We start from the raw sequence: 12,500 nt of genomic DNA, 5'->3' as shown, positions 1-12,500 counted from the left end.
ACAAGCTTCAGTACATCCCACACAACAGCAACAGGTGCAGGACCAACTGCACTAGCATAAAGAAAGGAAAGAAAGAGGGAGAGGGAGAGAGAGAGAGAGAGAGAGAGAGAGAGAGAGAGAGAGAGAGAGAGAGAGAGAGAGAGAGGGAGAGAGAAAGAGAGAGGACAAATGCTTTGATAACTAGAAGCACTCAGAGAGTGTAAACCCCTGCTGTGGAATCATATTCGTATAATATAACTATTTCAAAAAATAATACCTGATCACCTGATTTTCAACAACTTTACGAAATGTCATCAAAATCCGTTCATAACATATCCTGCTGACAGACAAACGAACCAATGTGACCGAAAACATAATCTCCTTGGCGTAGGTAAAAGCAGTTGTAAGTAAAAACATAATCTCCTTGGAGTAGGTAAAAGCAGTGGTAAGTAAACAATAATGAGCATAGCCTAGCCATCGGCTGCTCACATCTGTCAAGTGGGGTTCTGTTCTATCATCTAGCCCAGTGTTTTCCAACCTTTTTTGACTTGGGTACCCCTTAAGCCATTCTGTTGTACCATGAGTACCCCCTATCCCATGCTCTCTATATCTATTCCTTTATCCCAATATGACTATACTCACTTGTCATTACATTTTTCCACATACCCCCTGAGGTGTGGTTACGTACCCCTAGTGGTACACATACCCCTGTTTGGGAAACACTGATCTAGCCAACTGAGGACAACTGCTTTGATAAAATAAAAATAAAAAACAGCTAAGCTTGAGCAACTCTGCATTTGAATATGTTTTTGGCACATAACAGGGAAACCTTGTGTCGGTAGGCAGGCCTTTTTATTTCATGAGCATGAAAAAAAAGTAAAACATAATTTGAGGCAAGGCCAATTCATATACCCAGGAGTGCTCGATATTTGAATTTTTGGAAGCCTGTGAATATTTATAGCGTCTGTATTCAGTGTTGCCAGATTGGGCAGTTGCCCACCCAATTGCGCTACTTGGAATGGCCGTCTTCGGGTCGAACAGGAAAAATTGGCCATTTTACGCTCTTTTAAGCAGTTTTGTGCCCATAGAAACTAATGCAATTTGTTGACATTTGGCGGAATTTAGCGCATTTTGGCAGGTTTTGATCTGGCAACAATGTCTGTATTTTTGTGAAGACTTCCAAGACTTCCAAGCGAGGCATTTTCCAACTTTCCAGTTTCATCTTTCCTGCTTTAATGTGATTTCAGCTCAGTCAACTACAACCAAAACCCAATACCCATGACAGGAGTACACAATTCAGCTCTATTCACATCTCACCAAGGTACAAGCTCCACCACCTCCATCACGGAGGCAGCCAGGCATTAAAAAAAATGAAATCGTCTGTTTGAATAAACCACTTCTGCCCCCGTCGAAACCTGCGTAGGCTGAGCTCACAGACACAGAATAGAGAGGCTGGAAGGGTGACTGATGTCCAGGGCCAGATTAAGATGATATCGGGCCCCTAGGCTACAGGATTCTGTGAGCCACCCCCCCCAGTTGGCAAATTTTCAGATAGAGTGTCATAATTACGAGCTAGGAATTAAGGATAACATGTCTTCTAACTGTGCTCAACACAACAGACGATTTTTTCAATATTGCATCTTGACACAATTCTGCAATTTTTCGCTTTTGGCCACCCTGGCAGGTGGGGGCCCTAGGCTGCAGCCATACCTAGCCTGTGTGTTAATCCGGCCCTGTTGATGGAAATGGAACATAACCCGCGCCATTGTTTCTGACACCCACGGCTTGTGATGTCTCGCACTTCACAAATAAAAACCTGGCAATGTTAAAATTACTGATGGTGGGAGTCACAGGTGTTGTAAGTGACATGGAGGGAGGCGAATGGAGGCGTTAAAAAAGATGTGGCTCCACATTACAGCTTTGACAGTGGAGAGCAAAAATGTTTTGATTTACCACAGGGAACATCATCCTTTCTATCCACTGCAATCGTGATAAACAACAGATTCAGGGCTGCTCGATTAGGAGAAAAAGCAATATCGCGATTATTTCAGTCAATATTGATATCACAATTTTTTAGACGATATTTATTTTAAAGACAAATAATTATGCTAAACAATCCACAATCTTCCCTCCCTTCAGCAGTGTGAGTGGAGGGCCATAGAGAAACACACAGAGGTATACGATATATTGCACAGCCCTAGATGTAGTCCGTAGTGATGCCAAATCGAGAAAAAAAAGACAAATCCAAACTGTAACTGACACTCTAACAGCAGCAAAATGTTGTGCGAGGTTATATTAAAAGCATCACGTAAGAAACACAGTGTGCCCTACATCACAGTGAATACATCATCTTATCTAGAGCCAGAGGGATAAACAATGTATTTTAGTCAGCAGCCCTGCCAAAAACAAATCAAAATCGTAATTGGCACACCAGTGGCGGCAAAATGGTGTGCAAGGTTATATTAAACCACGCACTGATGAAGGCTTGATAGCTGAAACGCGTTTGCTTTTTGGACATGTTGGTAATATAAATAAATAATGAGACGCAGTTTGTGAGTGTGGATTTTTCGTCCTTAAGTTGATACATTTTATCGCGCACCCAAGCGCTTTCGTTTTCCAAGAAGTTGAGCGCGTCCTTTGCCAAAACTTCAAGGTTATATTAAAAACATCATATCAGGGCCCTGCCATGGCACTGGGTGGCTACGCTATTAACCATGGGTTCGATTTCAGCCTGGGTCATTTTTGAAATGCTTGCGGGTCTGAATGGCTTGAAGAAGGTCAGTAGACCGAAACGTTGCAGTAAACCATGCAAATGTGAACAGTGTGAGGGAGCTTTCTTTGCTTTAACGTTGGTGACCCAGGGGTTCCACTCCTACGCACCTGACCAAGGAGGTGTGCAAGAATTCTTCACTTACTAACCTGGGTCTTTTTCCAATCCTTTCCAGTCTCTCTATCCCCACTCATTTCCTGTCTTTCCTCCACTGATCTGTCAAAAAGGCAAAAGATGTAACTTAAAGGGCAAAAAAGCCACCCAGGGGGTGGTGCGCGGCAACCGCTCTGACACAAAGGTCATGATGGACTGAGCAGTGTGCTGTAGAGCAGTGGTTCCCAAACTGGGGGTCGGGACCCCCTAGGGCTGGTCACGGAGTTACTGAACTACTAATGGACAATCTAGCAATATTAACGGGCAAAAACAGCCTTGGCATTTTTTGTGTCCTTTATATTGCTAGATTTTCCATTAATAGCTTTTCCACTAATATTGCTAGGAATCCATTGCTAGGCTAAGACTAAGGTGGGTGCGGGGGTCTTTAAGTCCCCGCTGAAGAAGTTTTCTACACATGCTACACATCTACTGGCCCAAAACCATCTCCAACAAGAAGCTTCTCAACATAAGCCAGTAAGAAAATATGCAATACAGCCTCAGGAAGCGCAGATGGACCTGGATCGGCCATGTACTCAGAATGGAACCCAACACAATTCCAAGAGTCGCTCTGCACTGGACCCCAGAAGGAAAAAGAAAGAAAGGGAGGCCAAAGATGACATGGCGCCAGACCATTGAGAAGGAGCTCCAGCAGCACCATCAAAGCTGGGGGACCATCGAGAAGTTGGCTACAGACAGACCGAAATGGAGAGACTTAATTGCTGCCCTATGCGCCGAGTGGCGTGATGGGGTTGAGTGAGTAAGTAAGAAGAAGTTTGGAAACCACTGATTGCAAAGAAATAATGAACGGGGAAAGGGATAACCTTTGAGACCATAGAGAGAGACAGAGACAGAGACAGGGACAAGATATGCGGCCGCTCGATGGTTAGAGCGCAGGTCTATAGATCAGAGAGTGGCAGGTTCAAATCCCACACTTACCAGCACCTTCATCCATGGCAGCAGGGGGGGCGCAGCAATACAGCCAGGGGTGGGGGGGTGGGCAACCGCTCTGACACAAAGGTCATGATGGACTGAGCAGTGTGCTGTAGAGTAAAGTACAGCCAGAGAATGGTATAAGAAGGAGATAAGTCAGGCCCGTTGTTTTCCGGTATCCCGTTGACGTCAGGTGAACGCCCCTTTAGGAGACCATCCGAGTTTGAGAGTGAATTACGCCTCTAGAGTGCATTTGTGGGATTGAATCCTTGGATGACAGTTCAGATTTCGGATGTCAAAATGCAAATTGACGCGTGTCCTCCTCGACACTTCCACCTTGAAATGCTCTTATGGAAATAAAATAAAGGGGTGAAATAGGTTTGTGTTGTGTGTCTTATTCATTGCACATCATCCAAAGACGGAACACAGGTGTGTGGAATACCTGCAGCATAGGTCGCCAAATTCCGTCCACTTCACTGATCACTTCACTGAAAACGTGATAGGCCTATCACTATTTCAAATAGGCCTACTATTTAATTATGCCATCGTATATTTTTGGGTAGCAGCAACTGTGTAGATGAGGTAATGAGCAATATTAGATAACATTGGTTGCTCTTTCTATCGTAATTTGGCGATAACGTCCAGCATGTTCACAATGTAGGCTAGCTTCAGCGCAATTCACCGGCAAAAGGTTCCCAATTCCGCCCACTTTTCAAGTCACGTCGGTATTTCCGTTACTGTTTATTATTCCTTTATACTGTTGTGCTGATTTCGCTCACACTTGCAGTCCTGGCTTTACCGCTGCATGAACTGTGATTAGTTTGGTCGTTACTGTGGAAACGGTTGAATAATTTTAGTCCTAAAGTTAAATAGGGAAGCGGGCGAGTTTGAAGCCAGAATGTCGTTGTGAAATTAAAGTTCCATCTCTTTCCAGCTGCCGTTACGACACCCTTCATTACAATGCTGTCTATGGCCGTTTGACTCGGTTTTAAATGTCATCACCGTTTCAAATTGTAGGCCTAGGTTATAGCCTTGACATCTCTTTAGTAGGCTATTTCATACACATATGGTGTCCCATGTAAAGTGGATGTTACAGACTTCTCACGAATATTTCCTCACTGCCTAGTGCCAAAAAAAGACGCAAAGACGCACTGGGATAAGAGCTAGTCTGAAGACGCACTGTGCTAAACGCGTTGCTCACTCGTGGAAAAAAAATTACAAAAGAAGTATCCAGTGTGCGATGTTTAATGAACTTTTCATATTGATCAAGTTTTTCTGCCTTGCACCTGGAAGGGTTGTGCACAAGGACTTCCATGCACAAATAAATAAATACTAGGCCTATATATATATATATATATATATATATATGACAGGATATTACAATAAATGTACAATGAAAACAACGTGAATGTCAACTGGGATTACTATAGGGCAGACAGTGCTTAACTTCCGACAGTTACCATGAGCGACGCGTCCCATCCCATCCGTCTCCGCCACGCCTCTTCACAGACTACGAATCCCACCTCAGCCCTTTGGATGGCGGTAGTGCGCAACCCTTGTCAGCTGCCACCAAACGCAACAGTAAGGGAAGAAGAAGGGGGGACAACGCCCCCTTAGGAGACCAAACTTGAGCACATCCATTTACATTGTGTGGGCGGAGTTCAGGGTATCTCCTTCTTATACCATTCTATGGTACAGGGCTGTACTGGTAACCTGGCATACAGCACATTTTCCCGGTGGGCTGATGTGACGGCGCTCAGAGGACGATAGTGTTCTTTTGATTGTTGTTGTTTTTGTTTTGTTTTTTTTCCGTTAGAGACTGGCCCACCATTTAAGAAGAGGTGGCCCATTGGTCCACTTCACAGTTTTTTTCAATTGCTAAGAAGCGCTTTGGATACTTTTTCTAAACTCTTAGCACAGACTACCACCTACCAAGCACAATTGGCCAAACAGTTCATTTTCTTATCAAAAGCACACACTGTTAAATATACACAAAGAAATGCATTCATTGACTGATAATTGTGTGAAAAATGCATATAATGTGTCAACTGTATGGCAATAGAAAGCCCTAACTGTATTAAGAGTTTTGCAAATGTCGCTGAGGAATGGACAAAAGCTTATTAGCAATTGAAAAAAACTGTAATACAGACAATGGACTGAGCCATATTATAGAAAATAGTGGTGTGCATTGGCACTAGGCCTACTCTCTCGATTCAATTCGGGAGGTAGCGATTCGATTCGATTCAATTCTACAATGCATTGCAATGCATTACATTTCTACTGAAAGCAAAGCAAATGTTTCATCAGTCAGATACTGAGCAACATTTTATTAGCTGTTTTCTGTATCAGTCTTGCAGTTTTCAATGCTTTGAAGTGCTTTTATTCAATTTAACATTCATTTGCTCCTGAAATATCCACAGAAGTAATTGAAACTTTAAAAAATTGCTGCGTCCATTATGGAACTTGCCGCATTGAATTGAATTATCCATGTCCCGCATTGTCCATGCCCCGCATAACAATGGTCATGTTAAGACAGTCTACCTTAACTGACAGAGTATGTTTTCTGCACATGGTCTATCCCAACTCACAGAATGTCTTTTTGCACAATTACCTTTTTACATTTTTTACACATTACTTTTTCACATTCTTTATCTTTACTATTTTTATTTTTATTTTTCCCTACCTGACTATTCCTGTGTTATTTTTGTCTTGAAATGTCCATGAGGGAATTTGTTTATTTGTGTATTTATGTAAGCTACTGGATACCTGAATTTCCCCCTGGAGATTAATAAAGTTACTCTACTCTACTCTACTATTGAATTGCATTGCCCGATTATTGTTGACACCACTAGTACAAAAGCAGATGGGCTGAGAGAGGGGCTGGTCTAGGTCAAAAAAGCAGCTTCACTGGCTCCCCATCAAGTCACGCATTACCTACAAAGTTCTCCTCCTAACCTTCAAGTCCCTCCATGGTCTGGCACCCCACTACCTCACAGACCTCCTTCACCCCTATGACCCCTCAAGATCCCTGCGGTCCTCTTCCAAGGGCCAGCTGATCGTCCCTCGTACCAGGCTCAAGGCCACCAGTGACAGAGCCTTCCGTGTTACTGCTCCCATTCTTTGGAACAATCTGCCTGACCACATCCGGAATGCCCCTTCACTGGCCATTTTTAAGCAACACCTTAAGACACATCTCTTCCTGGAGGCTTATGGCTGCTAGTTCCACAAGCACTTTCACTTACATGCATTCACACACGCTTACACACTGACGCGCACACACGCTCACACTTTCCAAAACAACACTCTGTGAAGCGTCCTTGGGTGTTTTGAAAGGCGCTATATAAAACGAAAGTATTATTATTATTATTATTATTAAAAGTCTGGGTCGTATTTTTCTCCCAGTCCAGCCCTGGTAGAGTATATTGCAAAGAGATAACAAACAGGGAAAAGGATCACCTTTGAGGCCATAGAGGAAGACAGAGACAGAGACAAGATATGGGACTGCTCAATGGCTCAATGGTTAGAGCGCAGGTCTTTAGATCATAGGGTGTGCAAGTTCAAATCCCACTCTTACCAGCACCTTTATTCATGGCAGAAGTGCCCTAACCCCACATTGCTCCAGGGCCTGTAACCAATGCTCAGAACCTAAATAACGTAAGTCATTTTGGATAAAAAAAAGCATCAGCTAACTGCAATATTATGTAATCTAATGTAAAATGATAGATAGACAGAGAGGGTGAGAGCAAAGGAAGAGAGAAAAGTGAGTGAGCAGAGAGAAAGAGTAATGCAGGTCCTCAGAATGACAGATCACAAGGCTCTGAGAACAGGCAGGGTTGCCAGATGAGGCTGGTGATTTCCAGCCCAAAAAAATCTCAAAACTCGCCTGGAAGAACTAAATCCTGCCCAATTCTATTGATTTCTATGGCCAAAAATTGCCGCCCAATCTGGCAACACTGAGAGCTGATGAGAGATGATTACTCAACATTCATTTCCTCAGAGGTTTTGTGTCGACCTGATTACACAGCCCACTTTGCCACAAATGAATAGGAACATAATCTGATATTCAAGACAGGAATAATGTGCTTTTCACGATGACATAGAATCAAATAACTCGTACTCTGTAAATATTGCAAGCATATTTCTTGTGTCAACCTGATTACACAGCCACAAATGAATAGGGAACAAAATCTGATATTCAAGACAGGAAACAATGTGCTCTTCATGAGAGACGTCAACAACGATGACATAGAATCAAATAACACGCTTGTCTTTAAATTTCATATTCTGTAAATAAATATTGCAAGCTTATTTCTTAAGGCCCACAGAGGGCACAGAAGCTGTCAGATACATTTATGCATCATCCCATGTTATCTTCCAGCTAACATCATCACAGGCCAGGGTTGCCAGATGAGGCTGATGATTTCCAGCCCCCAAAAAATGCTCAAAACCCGCCTAGAAGCACAAAATCCCGCCCAATTCTATTGATTTCTATAGCAAAAATTGGGCGGGTTTTTCTGCTAAATGCCATTTTCAACTTCACACGGCCATCCAAAGCAGCCCAATTGGGCGGAAAACAGCCCAATCTGGCAACACTGTCACAGGCCAAACATAATTCCCCTCTTTATTCTAAAAAATAGATGTTCCACACTGTTTCAATATGGCTGCTTAGGGATCTAGAGCAGTGGTTCTCAAACTGTGGTACGCGTACCACTGGTGGTACTTGAGACATCTCTGGTGTTACTTGAAGAATTCATTTTTTGTGCATTGATTTGAAGGCTGATCAAGTTGTTGCAATCGAAAATGTCTCTGGTCTCACATTTTGAAATATTGAACTGTATGAATCTGAAAACATAATGTAGAATAATACTAGGCAAGCAAGAAGTTTAAAAACAAACTTGCATTGAATGTGACCGTGTGTGTGTGCCTTCTCCTCACCTCCTGTGTTCTATGCGTGCCGTCTCGGTGGCGAGCTGGGCCAGGTCTATGTTGAGCTGTGTGTGTGTGTGTGTGTGTGTGTGTGTGTGTGTGTGTGTGTGTGTGTGTGTGTGTGTGTGTGTGTGTGTGTGTGTGTGTGTGTGTGTGTCCCTTCTCCTCAGCTGTAGTGCTCGATGCGTGCCGTCTCGGTGGCTAGCTGTGCCAGGTCTATGTTGAGCTGTGTGTGTGTGTGTGTGTGTGTGTGTGTGTCCCTTCTCCTTACCTGTAGTGTTCTATGCGTGCCGTCTCGGTGGCTAGCTCAGCCAGGTCTATGTTGAGCTGCTCCCAGTCCGGCAGGCCCAGCAGCTGCTTGATGATGCTGTCTGCCATCTGATTCATGAACTGCAGCGTCTGCACAAAGTCTCCGCGCGCCGCGAAGATCTCGTCCAGCCGCGCCAGGTGCTGCGTCAGGCCCGTCTCCATGCTGCCCATGGTGCCTGCCACCTGGGGGCGGTAGAGAGAAGAAGAAGAAGAAGAAGAAGAAGAAGAAGAAGAAGAAGAAGAAGAAGAAGAAGAAGAAGAATCATTAATACACAAAACCAAAAACACGCCCATAAAGTCCTGGTCAGGCCTCTCTCCATGATGCCCATGGTGCCTGCCACCTGTGGGATTGTAGCCCCCTAATGCAGAGGTTCTTAACCTGGGGTTCGGGCATTCCCTGGGGGTGCGCCAGAGATTTCAGGGGGTGCACAGATTTTTTTGTTGTTGAGGATGTGACCAAAATTTTGCTTGCGAAGATTATAATTAGGCCAAGTCAAAGGCAAAATAAAACATGTTTTGGTTCCTGTATAAAGTGATTAAGGTATTGATTAATGTCTCAAGCAAGAATCATTGTAATGAATCACTTAAAACAGTTTTTAAGTGCATGTACACGTGTATACATTTGGGATGGGGGTGCGCAGCTTATCTTGGGCACCAGTAAGGGGGTGTGTTAACAAAAAAAGGTTAAGGACCACTGCCCTAATGCACGCCGTACCTCCTGTGGCATGCTGTACACATTGACATTGCAAGAATGCTCCTGTGACATTGAAAGTTAACTACTATAGTACTACACTACTATGACAGTGCACAGTGCACACTGCACACTGCAAAATTGCATTTATGCCTCACCCGTGCAAGTGGGCAGCCCCCAATGGTGCCTGAAAGAGAACAGTGCAGTGGGACGGTACCATGCTCAGGGTAGCTCAGTCGTGAAGGAGGATGGGGGAGAGCACTGGTTAATTACTCCCCCCACCAACCTAGCGGGTCTGGAGTCTAACCGGCAACCTTTGGGCTACAAGTCTGACGCCCTAACTGCTTACCCATGGCTGCCTTGATGTTCTCATTGTCAGGGTTTTGCAGATGAACCAGATGGACACTGACAATCCAACTGATGGGAAGTTCACATACAGTAGGCTATGGCCTCCAAGGACAAAAAAGGATGTAAATGTGGAATGAGTACCCAAATGAAGAGAGAATAAATGAGAGAGAAGGGAAGCAAGGACACAGGACAGTAATCAACAAAAATCTTTGGAACTTTAGAATAGACACATTAAGTCCTCCCTAATCATGTGTCCTTCATGAAAATAAAAAAAGTACATGGTGTCGAGTCACCTCAAAAAGGAGTGAACTGTTGAGAAGTTTCTGAATTCGACAGAGTACGTAAAGCCCAGGACCACAATATCCTCAATCAGGTCTGTGTGAACCAGTATTGCCAAAAGAAAATCAGCCAAAATCGCTATGGGCTCACTGAAAAGGCACTAGAAGACGTCATGACGTTACGTATCACGTCACAGTGTCACGCACGCCGCGCTGATCTACAGAAAATGTGCCCACATGCCTTCGTCCACAGTAGAAATGGGCGGTGCTACCTACTTTTTGGAGATCAGAGCTTATCTGCAGCCCTGCTTAACCGTGGGAAACGGTTCTGACGGCGGCACAGAGTCAGAATTATGTGGAAAAACAATGAATTTGTCACTGAAAATACATGTTTTAAAAAGTCGCCAGATGCACCAAAAAGTCGCTAAAGGCACTAGATGAGTTTTTTTGTCGCCAGGGCCGTCAAAAAGTCACTAATTTGGCAACACTGGTGTGAACTTACAAAAGGAGCAAATCGCAAGCCTCAAATTACCGTCTGGGTCTTGGGTCTGATCAATATTCCCTTGCTGACGAGACAAAGACAAAGCTACTTCGAAAACTGCAAAGTCTACACTCTAGACTTTGCAGTCTACACTCTCAGGGGGTTCATTTTAGGTACTGTGTCATAAACAGGCAGTTTGCACTACAAATAAGCAATTAACACTGAAAATTTTATTTTTGTCTTTGACTCATTTCCTATCCAATCAATAAAGCTACTAAAACCCACACAAAGTATACTTGTTCCCTCTCTATATCACCACTCTAATGGCTGAATAACATTTATGTGAAGAAAAAAGGAGTTGCACACAGGAGCTGGATGCTGTTCAGTGAAACTGTATTAAAAGCTGAAAAATAAAGAGAAGCCAAAACAAAAAATGGGATGCAAACGTTTCGGGTCTAGCCCATCATCAGTGTTCCCAAAATCAAAAAAGCATCCAGCTCCTGTGTGCAACTCCTTTTTTCTTCACATTGCATTTTTGTTTGGAATTACGCGCCGAGCGAAACTCTCAAGTAAGACAAAGGCGCGGACGCCATCTCTACCTTCACCTGAACAACATTTGGGAAAACCAAGACCAAGCTACTCACACGTAAACAAGGTTGCACAAACAAACAAACAAGACAGGGTGAATTACCCAGAATGCAAATGTGTTCTTCTTGCTTCCCATGCTTCTGCCAGTGTTGCCAGATTGGGCTGTTTCCCGCCCAATTGGGCTGCTTAGGATGGACGTGTGTGGGTAAAAATGGCATTTTGCAGAAAAAAAACGCCCAATTTTTGCCATAGAAATCAATAGAATTGGGCGGGATTTTGTGCTTCTAGACGGGTTTTGAGCATTTTTTGGGCTGAAAATCGTCAGCCTCATCTGGCAACCCTGGCTTCTGCGTGTCTATCTAGCTCCCATCAGCTACTGGAGGGCATTGCAATTTCCATGGTGGCAAATGCTGTCACCGAGAAAAAACAAGGCGGTTTGGGGATGTTTTCAATTCCTATTGGTTTGGGGATGCCTCCTCTGAATAGAAGTAGACAAAGAGTGTCCTTGTGTGTCTTGCGTTTGTGTATTTCCGCATGTGACAGGACACAAAGGACCAAGCACTACAAGCAATGCATACCAAATGTATGTATATCTGATATGTAGTAGCCTACATCACTGCATGTCAGTGCACTGAGATAAAAGTTTGCAGGAGATGCTTCTCATCTCTATTGTTAGCAGAAGCGTACCATAGTGATCTTTTTCAATTTGTAGGTTGTTTGGCAGGGAAAATGCAGTGCACATTATTACAAACATGACATGGCAAGGCCATGACAGAACTTGTACGTAGATGTGGACACATATAATGTTTATAGCCTATTCAAATAGAACATCACAAAAAAACGAAAATCAAGAAAAACAATACATTGTGTGACTATATAAGTTGTGTGTGCATATGTGTGTATATTACTTGTCATCATGATTACATGTCTGGATTTCCTTCAGCCAGTGTTTCACTTTTGTGTAAAAAAAAAATCATAAAAAGGAACAAAACATATGGGTCTATTCAGCATCAACGCAGTAGCCGATTTTGAAACAGATTTTTAATT

At 43.5% G+C, this 12,500-nt stretch overlaps 1 protein-coding gene across 1 annotated transcript in view; it reads right to left on the bottom strand.

Moving 5' to 3' along the window:
- The window catches only part of ttyh2 (tweety family member 2), a 254,092-nt gene that overhangs the window by 71,717 nt on the left and 169,875 nt on the right, over window positions 1–12,500 (bottom strand). Inside the window, exon 4 of the mRNA XM_063221370.1 lies at window positions 9,030–9,250. Coding sequence (XP_063077440.1) covers window positions 9,030–9,250 — 221 coding nt within the window. The remainder of the gene's footprint in view (window positions 1–9,029; window positions 9,251–12,500) is intronic.

Source organism: Engraulis encrasicolus, chromosome 17 (assembly GCF_034702125.1).
Source record: "Engraulis encrasicolus isolate BLACKSEA-1 chromosome 17, IST_EnEncr_1.0, whole genome shotgun sequence".
NCBI lineage: Eukaryota > Metazoa > Chordata > Actinopteri > Clupeiformes > Engraulidae > Engraulis > Engraulis encrasicolus.
This window is presented reverse-complemented; position numbering and strand designations above follow the sequence as displayed.